Below are 15,136 nucleotides of genomic sequence, written 5' to 3'. Positions count from 1 at the left end.
GTGTCTGAGTATACATACTGTTTGCCTACATGTATATATAAAAAGGGTTAAATGTCGAATCATTGAGCCTCTAAATGCGGTTTTCATGCACTTAGGTTTGTAAATAAGCTAAAACTATAGCAACAGCCAACTATAGTTGTAACAAACGTATTTCCTCTATGATCACTTAAGTGTGTGTGAGTAGAGCATCTTGGAATATATAAAATATATTTAAAACTGTGATATATATCAAAAATACAAGATAGTTATGCCAGCATTTAAGCATGCAGGTTAATTAGGGTAAAACAACCAGTATTTGTTTTGCAATAGAATGCCTTTGCTGCTTATAGGACCATACCACAGTTGATGTGAAGATAAATAGTTTGAGGTTATAAAATATGAAATTCCCTTTTTCCTCCCATCTGAAATTTGGATGGGACACATTTTCTGTATGTTAAGTCCTAGCTGAGCTTTGACTTGGCTCCGTAAATAGTGCTCAAAAAGCTGTCAGTCACACAAACATATAAAAAGGAGATTGTTTGAAGTTCTTAGCGTGCACCGATGTTACTTATACTGGTTAAGGCAATTTCTGTCCAGCCTCCAAGTGTATGCTGAAGACGTCTGGTGCTTCTTCTCCAAGCCAGCCGAGGGTGGCGCGCAGCATGCAAATTGCTAGCCATTAAACTGTGATAGTTCAATATAGCTTCTTTTCTAAGGATAATTGGAAAGGAAAGAAAAGACAATTAATTTGAGAAGTATGATCCCAGGTCTTGGGAAGGACCATTTTACATGATCATGAAAAAGTTTCAAGTTATCCAAATACGAGGCAAAAGTTATCGTGATTCATGCAGAAAATCAGCGTTAACAGTCATCATATTAAAACAAGTTAGTCATTTAAAGCAAAACCAGACAGCCACAAAGGAAGTGAAAAACCCAAGAATAAGTAGCTTTAGAACATTGTGCATTCATTCCTCTATTTTTTTTAGCATCTGGAAAAATATATTTTAACCTTAAAGCAGATCAGTCGTATAAAGACACAAATTATTGCATGTTGTCAAGTACGTGATGACTTGCGCTGGAGTTTACTTGTGTGCAGCAAGGCACATTCAGCTCGGTACACACGCATGCATATCAGTAGAAGAACTCAACGAGGCCAACCGTTCTGGCTCATACTTCCATGATATGCACATAAGCCACACTAAGTATAGGTTGGCGCCAGGCGATACTGGAGACACCACCATCAATATTTATATAATATATCACTCGTGCATATGCTTTATTTGCACTTTTACAACAAGTTCAAAGCATACCTACTAAAACAGAAGAAAAAAAAAACCCAAAAACCTTAATTTAGAAAAAAAGCATTTGACTGAACTTTTCACGATATTTTGCTGTGTTCAATACTAGAAAAAGAAAAACCTATAATACTAATAAAAAGGTCAGAAATAAGGTATGTATAAAAGATCCCCTATAGTTCCTTTGCTTGAAGTTATGCCAAGGAGCTACCCAAGGAGCAATTGACTATTGGACAGTCATCGTTCATTATAGTGGATTATTTCCAACATTGTCCATCTAGATAGAATGTAGCTCGTAAAGTATTGATTTGCATGAGCATTTCTATCTATCTATCTATCTATCTATCTATATATATATATATATATATATATATATATATATATATCTTTCTTTTACTTTTTACAAACATCGGAAAAGTTTATAGTCACTTCGCAAACCTTTTAACCGAGAGCACTCTGTTGTCTATAGTCACAAGGAGGAAAAGTTTTTTTTTTTAATGCAGTGTTCTTTAAGTGCTTTGAAAAGTAGGTCAATTTTTGGGGGGGTTAGTATAAAGAATCGCAGTTCATGCATGTACATAAGACATACACTTAACATCTGTAACTTTACCTGGTGTTTTTTTATCTTCAGTTATCAATGAGAGAAACTGTCATGTCGCTAATAACAGATGGGAGAATAGAGAGTGTCAGGAGGAATTTTGGGTTTATTAAACATCTTGAGTTCAAAATAAATAAACGTGCATTGGCATTTTCTCTGTAATTGTTTGAGATAACACGTTTGCTGTCTAAATGTCCAGTGGGGTTACTGTATGACAGAGGCTGGACTTCACCAAATCAGAAATAGAATACTACAAGGTAGGTGGCATTTTAGCCAGGGATCAGGGCCACGCCAAAAGCATTAAAGAGATTTATGTAGCTGGCCCGTCGTCATTGATGCTACCCAACCCCTTGCTCGTGAAGCCCATACATTGGTGATCATCTTATGGTTTCAATTATAAAATTACCAAAATTAAGCTAATCAGAGCACTCATTACCATTGTGTAGGAGCTTTTACATAGCAATAAAAGATTTTTTATTTTTAATAATGAATGTTATTGTGTTATAAAAAAAAATATTTTAAACAACTTCAATGAATCATCAAGTACCATTACTATTACAACCGCATCTACCTTGTGACACCTTTGGATTAAAACTAATATTTTAGCACAAAGCAATGCTGTCCAGAGTTAACGAAACCTGGGGGGTGTAATATAGAATTATTTTCTTAAATTATTTGAGCCAGGTGCCTTTAGTGAGAACACTACTGGCAGCTCCCTGGATATTCCTCATGTACGCGGTTACAAAATGCAAAGCAGTAATCCGATATCTCATACTGAATCGGCCATCCACATCTAAAAAAAAGAGAATTAACTTTTTGCCATCTCAAAATACTGCGATCACTTCTGTACAGGCTCGCGAGACCCATATATCAGATCTGGTTATGAAAGTAGCAATTTTCTGTTCATGCAGAATTCTTTATGCGTCCTTTGGATGGCGGTAAGAAAATGCTAAATTACATTAAATGAGGACAGTGACGTTAAGCTGGGAAGGCCATGCTTTTAAAAGTATTTTTATATTAAAATGGTAACTGCTTGAGGGAATAATTTGTGTCTCGCTCCCTGGGGAACGGGGAGGCCGACACAGACAGCCTCACACCGTCCTACAAGTTTCCCTGAGATCCGATCTACGCTTCAGGCAATTGACAGACTCAAGAGGACACATCAGAGAAAAATCTGGTTTACCTTTCTTCCTTCGAGATGGCATCATCAAAAACTCTTGAGAGGCGTTTTAGCTGCCGGAGCCCTGTGGAGACCGCATCTAGGTCTATATCAAACTGCCTGAGAAGTAAAAAGAAAAGAACTTCAAATAATAAAAGTTGAAAGATAGGTTGTGAGTTTTGGGAAGTAAACTTTTCGAGCCCTTCAGATCGTGTTTTGCAAGCTATTATGCTTTTTTTGAGTGTTATTTTAATGTAATAACATTTCGAATAGTCTCGTTATAATACTAATGTTTTTTTGGATGAATCACATTACGCTTACAATCAAAATGAAATCCATGCTTAGTCTCGGAAATAGAAAAGAAAAAAATAATAATAGGAGGCATTTTGAGAGAGAGTTTGTGAGAACACGTCCACAGTCTCATTCACACAAGGTCTACGAGGTCTGAGTGACCTGCCATAAAAATATGTTGGTCCAACCGTGTGAAAGAGCCGCTGTTTGGCTGCCCTTGGCATATCACAATTTTCAGTGCTTTATCAAGCTTAAGACCAAGGACTTTCTTTTTTGCACATTGATCATGGACCCCAATTCATTAATTCACATTTTTTATTATCGCTCTAATAAAATCTATAACATTAAACTTCCACATTAATTAATTGCAGGGGTCACTGTGAATAGCCGTTACCAAAAGGCGAGACGAGGCATACCTTCTCCGGCTAAGAGTAGCAGGCGAGGAATAGGGGCTCTTCAGGGCTGCAGCTCTCACCGACCTTCTTAGGTTTGACCCATCTTTTCCAACCAAAGTAGAAAAGCTTCTCCACTGGGAGCTTAAAGTCCTCCTGGACTTGGGAGTTGACCTTTTTCTGGATTTTGGCGTGACCGGAGTTCTAGGGCTTGCATCTTCCAGCTTACGCCACTGAGGTGTCCTGGGCGTTGTACGTTTTCTGCTACTCCTTGGGGTACGGTTTTGCTTCTTGGAACTTTTCATGCGGTCAGGAGACACCAGCAAATACTGATTCTGGTTTTGTCGGGTTTTCTTGATTTTCTAGAAGTAAAAACGTGAAAAAAAAGAAACTTAGCAGCTATATTACTACAAGTTTATTACAAATTTGAATGTGCCAAACGCCTTGGCAGTTCTATAACTTTATGCACACATCCACAGGTAACAAAAGTTACACACTTACCAAATATTACACACACAGGAAAACTTCTCAGGAGGACTGACATACACGTTGCAGAGAAAGCTGCTGATACTTTCCTTGTACGACGAGAACTAAAGAAGGACCCCCACATTTTGTTTTCTTACTAAAAGTTTACGTTGAAGAATTAAAAATATTGAACTATTCTACTTTTTATGTATGTGTTCTAGCTGTTATTTTTTCCCTCAATCCACTAAACACCCAGACCTCCTTATATTGCTTTGTAGTAAGCAACAGAAAGACTCAGTGTCATCACCCGTCTATACACACACACACACACACAATAATAACAAAAGAATAAAGAACTTCTTTAGCATTGGCGTAAAGTGCGGTGGTTGAGTAGAGGACCCAATATCATGACTACCTATACTGGTATACAGATAAAGAGATTTTCCATATGACTTCTCATTTGATCAAAGAACTTGGCATGGGCTACACACCGAGCATGCAGTACATTTAAAGTTTCTGTATCTCTTATTATCAGTGGTAAAATGTGTACAGTATCATATTTGAGGGCGATACAGTCTTACTACAACAACAACAACAACAACAACACCACTTAACGCTTTTTCATCCTATAAATGCGGTTTGGTTAGTCACAGTTTACTTTAATACACAGACATGTTCCTGACCATTTGATTAGCAAAGGTAACCCTAAAACTAAACCAGCTGGCATCGTATTTGCATTATTAACTCATTACCAGCTCATTACCAGTTTCACTGATGATGTCATTATATCAAAGCTTCTGGGTTCCTTTTGACACTTTAGACATATGTACTATTTTCTGAATATAACCAGAAAACATTTCTATTGGATGGGATTAAGCTTTGCAATTACTTGCAGTGAACCGTGGCCTGCTGTTCATCAAGGATCTTTTGAAAGATTCTACACTGAATTATATGCGGTTTGCATAAAGGCAAAAATGTAATGAGCTTCAAATTGCTTCGACCTATTCTTTCTGTGTTGGAGGAGAAAGTTTCCAAAAATATTATTTGTATTCACCATACGGCATCTCATCAGATCCCATAATCCCACCACTGTGCTTGGCTTAGTTGCTTTTTGTCTGGAGAACATACAGTTTTCTCTTTCATGTGTCTCTTAAAAGCATTACTAGTTTGGAAAAGAAACACGTTAAGATGCCTAAAGCATTCCTTTGTGGCCAACTTCAATGCACACACTGCCCAGTATGAATGTGACATATACTATCAAATGCTTGGATGTAAGAAGTCCTGTACGCCTCTAAGATACACCAAGAAGCAGTCACGGCGTCTTAAGGCGAGGAGGACCAGGTTCATTTATGGTTTTATGAAAAATGTAAAGCAATGTATGTCAAAGATAATATTTTTTAAAAAAATATACATTGACTTACTTAAGCCAAAGTCCAACAGGGCAAGAACCTATAAGATGTCAACAAAGCAGGAAAAGGGTCAGGGCAGGACCAACACATGAAGGACTAAGAAGCCATAGAGCTTAAGTCTGGGCGAGCAATCACAAAAGGCGCTTACTCACATATATACCGTATTTGCTCGATTATAAGATGAGGTTTTTTCCCTCCAGAGCAAATGCTCTGAAAAACACCCCTCGTCTTATAATCAGACCTCAAATAGAGGTCTGACTACGAGACTAAGATCTAGATCCCCCACAGCGCTGCAGGTGACCTGGATCCTTCTGTTTGGTAACCTCAGCTGCTGCCAGCACCATCGGGGCAGCGCTGCGGGGAATTCTCTTCTCTGGCAGCCGTCGAATGTCTGCTCAATGGACGCAGACAACCCCCTGCTGCTGCTTGCACTTCCGCCGGGGCTTCTATGACGGAGCACCGGCTTCACATGACCTTTCCAGAGCTTTTCCGGCTCAGTCATAGAATATATATATATTCTCTTTAGCTAATCTGTTGAATATACAGTCCACATATTTTTGACATATATGTAGATTAAGGAGGATGTGAATGTTAAAACAGGCATTGATTTCATACTCTGAAAGTTCTAAAATAATCTATTTCAGTAACCCTTTCCTTATCTGTTTGCTTTGATGGGTAACTATCCACAATCTGCAGTCCATTCCCGCTCCCCTGCTGCCTATAACTGTTCAAAAGCCCCTTCAGTCCTAGAGAAGCGATAGTTCCACTTCCAGGCTATCAGTAAATGTGAAGGAGCACTGCAGCCCTATTTTTGTGTTCATTGTGTGTGGACTCCGGTACATTTTACTGCATGCGAGTTTAGACATTGTTTAGTTATTGGAGTCCTGACTCATTTAAACTCCTTCAAAAAGGGAGCTAAGAGGATATTAAAATAAGTTGAAGCAGCAGCTGCCAATTACACGGATGCCACCTGAACACGGAAACCAATAGTGATAACATTGCACGTGGTGGGCTGTTATATTACATACAAGTGCTGTATGCAATGTTTCTGCTGATTGTAGCGCTGGTAAAATGCTCTATGTTATACGAGATATATATATATCTATATATAGATATAAATAAAAATTATACATAAACGCACAAAAACTCCAAAATGAGGTAAGTCTACCGGCATCGTTGAAGCACTTAGACAAGTAGCTTGAAGTGATCCATCGTTAGTCTGCAGCCTATCTTATATTGCACTTGGAGGAAAGAAAAATCTTTCAAAAATGTCTTTATCAAAGTAACGGATAAATTCCAGAAATGCCTTGCATATTCCCGCTCAGTATCCTACTGGGAACATTTCAATTTCAGCAAAGGTCATATCACAAGTGCAGCTGCTAAGAGGCCAAAAGCAGGGGGGGGGGGCACACAAAAACTCTCCGGGTGGGACGTGCGGAATCAGAATATTTTAATAAATTACTTTTGAAAGAGACAAAAAGTGGTTTTATCACAGAAATATTTTCTTAAAACAAGGGGAAAATATATATATATATATTATTTATGCAATATTATGCTTGATACATTTCTAGCAGATATAAACCTGAAAATATTTGATTCCCCCTTAAAAATATATTATGCATTACAGAAAAAAAAATAAAAACCTACTGTCGAACAGAAAAGTACGACTTAATCATCAAAATCGTCTGCATTTCCTCAATAGGTATCTGCATCACGCAGCGCTTTCGTTCTTTTGCACCGTGATCACCAACGCAGAATCTTAACTATCGTTCGGCAAAAGGTTGGCCACCTCTGCTGATCACACAATGTTTTTGTCTTCTCTCTGCTATTACGTTTCAGACTATATACAGTTATCAAAAACAAGCTCACTGGTTACTTCTGTGGAAAATTCACAGAAGCGTTACGCCATTTATTTTCCCTTCACGCATCTATGTCATTGAGTACCTGAGACATGGCTCCAAACATGGTCTTCGCCGTCACCGTCATGGCCTGGACGGTGCGCTTTTTGTCTTTTTTCCCCACAAGGTCCCAGTCTGGCACGGCATCCAAGTTGATATCGACCTGCTTTAAGGGCATCCTTTTTCTCAGCGTCATGCGCAGCGTGTTGAGGGAACTGGAGGACGGCATCTTCCTGAACTTGTCTGGCAGGGGACTGTCTCGCTCGTCCATGTTTTCCAGAACGTCGTGATCCCTCCAGCCGACGTTTTGCAAAATAGAAGACATTTTACACACGCGCACCAGAAAACAACCTGTAAGAAACACAGGGGCATAGGGGGAGGTTAAAATAAATCGAAACCAAATGCTTACACGGCCAAACATTCACTAAGACTATGAAGAGGTTATTTAGAAACAGAAGTACGAGTTAAGAGGTAAGCTTTTAGGTGTTGTGAGCCGGTGCCCATGTTGAAGGGACAGTTTAGTGTTGAAATCAATGGGAATGCTTTGCAGTGCATGTCCACAGGGGCCTGATTAGACCTCAACCTGGTGCATTGGTGGAAAAGTAGTCAGCTGAAGGCATCTCTTGCATAGAAAATAGCTGGGTTTTTTTTTTTGTTTTTTTTTTTTAAAGAAGTCTGTTGATTTGACATGCATGGGGAGCAACGTGGAATGACACACAATGCATGTAATAGTTAATGAAACTATTTTATTAGAACGTTAAGTATTGTACTAGCATGAGATTGGGCTTTATCTTCGCTTCCTATCAGCACTGTTCCTTCAAACAACCATGAACTTATGCCACATAGAGCATGGGAGGGGGGTTATATAATGTGTGTGTATGTATGTGTATAATTATAATATATACCGTATTGGCTCGGATATAGGCCGCCCCCGTATATAGGCCGCACCCTAAAAGTTTGGTGCTTTTTTAAAGAAAAAGTTTTTTTTCTTTAAAAAAGCACCAAAAAAAACATGCTGCCACTCTACGACATCAGAGGCTAGCTCTTTACGATTCATAATCCCTCCAGCTAGATGACATTTACCGCTCCTCCAAACTTCTGACTTCATGAACGATACCCTTATGATATCTCTAACATCCTCTCTAATCTAGAGTGCTTAGTTCTTTATTGAGGAATTTAACGCAGCATTGTTTTCTAGTAATACAAAACAAGCTATTTTCAGAGTCTGCATGTCTGTACAGTAATTCATGGCAGCGGCATGCAGGATGTGTAGTGTGATTAATGGCATTTATCAGAGCCTTAAATCCGCTCGCAGATGGAATGAAATGTCACAGTTCCTCAAATCTCTTTACTTGCAAAACAGGAAAGAAAAAAAAAAAAGGAACTGATATTTAGGAGAATGGAAATTCCTCATTTAGCAGTGGAAAAAAAGTTAAACAGGAGGGATAAAAATGGCGATCAACAAAAACGTTCTACCACAATTTTATTAAAAGCACCGACATGGGGCACTCATTTATTCTTTTAACAGCAGGAAAGTACTACGACTGGAATAAATGGGGACATCTTGCGCGTGTGCACGGGGGCATGAATAGAACCCCCCACCAGCATATCACATGCAAATGTCTCCTGCACAGAACCCCCCCCCATGCATCAGAAAGGGGAACAAATGGGACCACATATAGCTATGTATTCATTAGAGGACATGATGTTGTCAGCTTTGCTACCCATTACATTTGCCCCTTGGAGCAGGTTCAACTCTCCAGCCAGTAGCACCCGCTTTGGGCAGTCAACAAGAGCACCTGTTAGACACCACTGACGGGGACAAGTTCCTCACGCTTTCTGTACTTTATTTCTGGTCAACAAACCATGCAGAGAGCCATGATACACAAAGGAGTGTTTACTGAATAGTTAGAAGATTAAACAATATATTAAGATAGAGGCGGTCTACCGCATTACTTCTGCAATTACCGAACAGAGCATTTCTAGATTAGTGTCAGAAAAATTAATGTCTATTAAATCGTGCACAGAATTTCTGTACTGAGCATTAGATTTTTGCACATGGACCACAAACAATTCCAACTAATTTTTCATTTCAACGAGTTTTCGTATCCTGACCTTTCCGTCCAGATGAAATTCGGAGGGCTGTCTGTTTTAGGTTAATGGGGTAAATAGGGGTATTTTTACTCGCTGCACGCTACTATTATATTATTCCATACTAATAACCCCCTGAGAAGCTCTTAAATTGTATGTATATGTAAAGAGTCAAACCATAATCAGTCCTCAGTCTTGTCTTAGATTCAGGATAGCCTTATGCCCGTCCCATGCATGTTTACATTCCCTTACTGTATTAGCCTGTACCACTTCTGATGGGCATTAATCTACCCAGCTCTCAGTAACACAAAACCGCAGGAATAAAAAGCCAATGGATCAATAAATCCCAATAGAGCAAACACAAACTGTGGATAACGTGTGCAGTTTTTATACTCAGTATTTTGTATCAAAAAAAGAAAATGGCTTCAGCAGATTGCACAATACGCAAAATCTTACATAAAATGTCATAAAGCAGTAACAGGGGATTCCTACAGATGAAGAATAAGGTAACCCAAACAGGCCAAAAGTAATAAGTAACCGCAACGCATCCAACGCGGGGTTGCCTTGGTATAACAGCAGTTGCCATTAATCTGCATGTTAGAAGCAAGCAATGGCAGCAAGCTGCTCTCTATCTATTCAATAGCCAACGAAATATACCCGTTGCGCAGCGCCGCATCCCCCGTTATACCGCGAGACATCCCTGTACTCACCCGCTCTCTGTCGGTTCCAAAATTATACTATTCGAATTCGGCGCCACTACCCTCCTTTCTCCGACCACTGACATCTGATAGGTCCATAGCCTTTGACGTCACGGCAATCCCAGAGGAGGCTAACCGCAGCAGTGCTGCCGAGACGCCGCAATACATGGAATGTTTCTATTACTGTGAACGGGTCTCAGCCGCGACAGGGTTACAAAGGAGGCATGGCTGGACCGGAAGTGTCCATTCGGACAGCGGAAATGAACTTGTAAAAGTACGGAAGCATAGGATAAAAATACAGCATGTGTATCTGTGTGGGTATAACTCTTTCACTACCAAGAATTCGCAGTTTCCATGTTTATTGTACACACTTTATATATTGTATTTTATCCCAGGCCAGCTAGAGTTGCAGTTAAACCCATACTCATATTTATTACCCCACAAAATATACCTTATTTGTTCTAAATTTGCTAAGATTTTCTTCCATGGCAAAAGTGCCACTGCTGAAAAAAAAACACGCAGATGCAGGTCTCGATGCCCAGTATAAAAACCCTGGTATGACTGGTGCAGAGAGCAGGAAATCATAGACTGATGGGAGAAGTGTTCTAGTGCAGTCACATAGGGGTTTATTGTTAAAAGCAGTGGAAGGGAGATCCATATTTTTTCATGTCAGTGGTGCAATCATCTCCCCATTACCTCACTCTTTGCCTTGGTGTCACCCTTGTCTCTGACCTCTCATTTAACTTCCACATCCAGTGTGTCTCAAAAATCTGCCACATTCATCTCAAAAGCATTGCCCATATTTGTCCTTTCCTAATACAAGATGCCACTAAGCCTATTGTCCATGTCCTAATTATCGCCTACCTTGGCTATTGTAACCCTGTCTTAGCTTTTCTCCCTCATACCAATTTCGCCCCTCAGCAATCCACCAGGAATGCTGCTGTCAGACTTATCTGCCGCATTAAACAAAATGAGAGGTGAGGCAGATAAGTCTGACAGCAGCATTCATGGTGGATTGTTGAGGGGCGAGATGGGCATGAGGGAGACCAGCTAAGACAGGTGGGAGATAATTAGGACATGGACAAGAGGCTTAGTGGCCTCTTGTGTTGGGAAAGGATAAATATGGGCAATGCTTTTGAGATGAAAGTGGCAGATTTTTGAGACCCACTGGATGTGGAAGTTAAATGAGAGGTCAGAGACAAGGGTGACACCAAGGCAAAGTGAGTGAGGTAATGGGGAGATGATTGCACCACTGACATGAAAAAATAATATGGATCTCCCTTAAACTGCTTTTAACAATAAACCCCTATGTGACTGTACTAAAACACTTCTCCCATCAGTTTATAATGTGTTACCTACCCGCGACGATGGGGATGGTCTCCAGCCAGCTCCTCATGGCAGGTCCTTCTGCCGCTCCGACGAGGGAGACGCTTTGCTGCCTTCATGCAGCCTGCCCCCCTTGCGTGCCGACGAGGGAGACCTCCAGGCAATGTCCCACGACATCCGGCAGGTTTTTATTTGGAACCTTCCTACTACAGTGACCAGCTTCAGCCTTGCACACAGCGACACCACAGACAAAATGGCCGCAATGAAATTACGTGGACTGAGTGAAATCACTCCATTTTGACTGCAAACCCTCCAACATTTCAAATGCTCTAAGAGGGTCACTTTTGTTTTTAGGTGTGGGGATAGGGATTAATAGCTATTAATGCAAATTAAGCATTTGGAAAAGTTTATTTTAATTAAAATAAAGTATAAAAATTCACATAATTATATTGCATTTTAGTAGATGTAAAGGAAAACAATTTCTAGATTGGATTGGATTATTTGCAGATTTGACCCAGGAACTCCAGGTGAAGCAAATCTTCTCCAGTTCTGTTGGTCAAGGTAGGGTGACCACTTTTTTTTCTGCCATTCAGGGACACACTATGAAGCACATGAGATCACACAGGACAAGACTGTTCCTTACTCGTGGTACATTTTGGGACAATGGCTCTTTTAACATTTTTCAGTGTTGCTGTTTAGCTATAATTTTCTTCTTTCTCATTTCGTGCTCCCACACATATTATATATTGTTTTTTCAGGACAAACAGAGCTTTCTTTAGATTTTTCTCACTTTTAGAAATTTAGAAATACCCAATGTTTTTATGTTTTTTTGCTTTTTTTCTGCACGTAATGGGGCAATAAGTACCAGTAGCGTTTTGCTATTTCAAAACAATTTTTTCCCCAAAGCTGGTCATTCTGCCCCACGTGCTATTTCAGGTATCTTTGAAGCCAGCCAATGCAATTTACCCAATTAAACCATATATTTTTGAAAACTAGACACCCCAAGGTTTTGAAATGTTGGTATTTTAACCCTTGTCATACACTAATTTTACCACCAACCTCTGTTAAACTTTATGGTAGTAAATGGTTTTGTATTTTTTTCACACACATTGTACTTCAGGTATGAATTTACCGCTCCTGGTATATGTCTGTGTCAAACAACACCCCAATATGTGTTTCGCAACATCTCCTGAGTACAGTGATACCCCACATGCATGGGTTTGTTGGGTTATTTGGGAGGTAAAAGACCACCTTTGTGAGGTATTTATGTTTTGTCACTCTGTGCCCATGTCCCATATTTGGGACACCTTTGAAGCCGGACAATTTAATTTACCCCATCAAATCATAAATTCTTTTAAAACTAGGCACCCTATGGGCATTTAAAATGCCAATATTTTAACTCTTTCCATGTGGGAATTTTTGTGAAGATATAGCATGAATTGTAGGACTTACTCATAAAAAACCTCTGTGAACGTCATTTACATGATGGTGCTTGTGGTTGCTATTCGGAGCAATCACAAGGTGATTGGGGTAGGAGGTTGTGTTGCTACACACCTCGATATCGAGGCATGTCAGCAACACCGTTTATGCTTAGAAAGGGCATCGAGCGGTTGCTGAAAACTTCATGAGCGACCACTTGGCGCTCCTCCGCGACAAAATGAAGGAGCATTGCGGGACTCTCCCGGGCAATCCGGGACTTGTGGTCACCCTAGGTCAAGGTGGTCACATAGGTGGCTTATAGACATTTCCACAAGCTGCCGTATTCCTCCACCCACATACGAATTTGGGCTAGCCCTGCCCACATGTGTCGATTTCCCTGCCTACATACACATATCCATGACCCTAATGAATCTAGCCAGAGGCTGGAAATTCTCTTCTTTGATGACAAAGCCCATGTGATTTGACCGAAGGTGGTGTCTGTAATTGTATTTGAGCTCTCCTTTCCCGGATCAGGGCTTGCAAGCAGTGGGTTCACTGGTTGTTTCAGTTTGTCAAGCTCATTAATTTTCCCCATCTGACATTATAACAAAAACTAAACCTCAGCAGGACATTCTGTCACTGTCCCAAACTCTACAGGACATTGTTCTCATAAAACCGCCAATAGGATATTTATGGATTCCATCTACAAAGTAGGCTCTGCTGCTAATTGGTATATAAATTATAGAAATTTGTCAGTAACTGTTTTATCATTTTGTTAATTAAGTTCCAGCAACAATCTTTTGCAATACTTATCCAACTGGCATTGGATTTATTTTAATTATACCTCCCCTTCTTTAAAAACTGTAATACTAGTTCAGAATGATTAGGGCCTACCACATAGGCAAATAAAGCTGGGACATAATGGGAGGCATGTTGTATGGTCCAGTTGCTGTAAACTAAGTTCACCGTAGTCAAAAACAGCTGCTGTCAGTACTATTCTTATACTATGCATTTTTTCAGGAAAGCTATCACTTGAGCTCCATCTATAGAAACACAAGAGGGAGCCCTCACCTAAGAGATATCAAACATCTCATTTTAAGGGAAAATGCTTCTTACCCTTAAGTATATATATATATATATATATATATATATATATATATATATATATATATACACACACACAGAGAGAGTTGTCAAACAGAATCTCATTGAGATCCCCGTCAGCTAGAATGCCCTTCCTTCATTTATATTTTTTATTTCTCTGCCATTTATTTGGTAGACATAGTCAGTGTTTTTGTTTTTACATTTTGTAAGTAACAAATCTTTAATCAGGATTTGTAGCCACTGGCAGTAAACAGAGTTATCATGGTTGATATGTATTTCACTGATAATTGAAAGAAATGTTCTTTCTGCATAATATACATCTTAAAATATTAATACAATATTTACCTATTTTCCAAGATTCCTTATGTTGTCCATATATGTGCACTTTCAAATAAAATGTGACATTTTTTATCTTGGTAATTTACTTCATTAACTTAGCTACAGTTTTCCTGCAGTAAGGAGCTAAACATAACAGAAGAGGTAGGAAAGCCAATGAGGTAACATAAACTGAGCTAGGCCCAAATCAGACACTGGAATCGTTCTTCAAACTGATTTCAAAACATTAGACTCAGATTGGAAAATTACAGAATTTTGGTTAATTTGGCGTTTCATATGAAGCCATGAAAAGGGGGCCAGACCCCCCACACAATAAGATGAAAACTAAGCAAAAAGCTCAGACTTTTCATTTGAAATACGCGGGCCCACATTCACTTACACTCTCATTCTTGTTCACTTTCTTTCACACTCTCTAGATGTTTCTTTACCTTCTCTGCTTACCGCTTCTGACAACTACTTCTGCTTCCTCATCCTCATCTTCTATATTTTATCTTCTCTTCAATCTGCTATCTTCAATCTCCTTGCATCTCTGCGAACATAATCTGGCATGAACTTCCACCAAAATGGGGGAGCTTGCATGATCCTCCAACTGGGGGAGAGAACGTCACTGAGTGCTGCCATATTGCCCTTAGTTTAATTTAGTTTAATGAGGGCACTTTCAGTGATGTCCTCTCCA

The 15,136-nt window shown here is 39.6% G+C and overlaps 1 protein-coding gene across 2 annotated transcripts; it reads right to left on the bottom strand.

The window, feature by feature from the left end:
• Positions 1 to 423: 423 nt before the first annotated feature.
• On the bottom strand, positions 424 to 10,413 carry LOC128474804 (uncharacterized). Of its 2 annotated transcripts, XM_053457203.1 has the most exons (6): positions 10,288 to 10,410; positions 7,533 to 7,837; positions 3,739 to 4,076; positions 3,056 to 3,151; positions 1,885 to 1,932; positions 555 to 690 (listed from the first exon to the last, which is right to left on the bottom strand). In XM_053457203.1, exons 2-5 carry the CDS (start codon positions 7,809 to 7,811, stop codon positions 1,902 to 1,904), a joined length of 744 nt encoding a protein of 247 aa, XP_053313178.1. In that variant the 5' UTR covers positions 7,812 to 7,837; positions 10,288 to 10,410; the 3' UTR covers positions 555 to 690; positions 1,885 to 1,901. The 2 variants fall into 2 exon arrangements, with proteins under 2 accessions (XP_053313177.1, XP_053313178.1); XM_053457202.1 differs by lacking the exon at positions 1,885 to 1,932 and having other exon boundaries at positions 424 to 690; positions 10,288 to 10,413.
• Between the last annotated feature and the right edge of the window lie 4,723 nt (positions 10,414 to 15,136).

Source organism: Spea bombifrons, chromosome 2 (genome assembly GCF_027358695.1).
Source record: "Spea bombifrons isolate aSpeBom1 chromosome 2, aSpeBom1.2.pri, whole genome shotgun sequence".
NCBI classification, from domain to species: domain Eukaryota; kingdom Metazoa; phylum Chordata; class Amphibia; order Anura; family Pelobatidae; genus Spea; species Spea bombifrons.
This window is presented reverse-complemented; position numbering and strand designations above follow the sequence as displayed.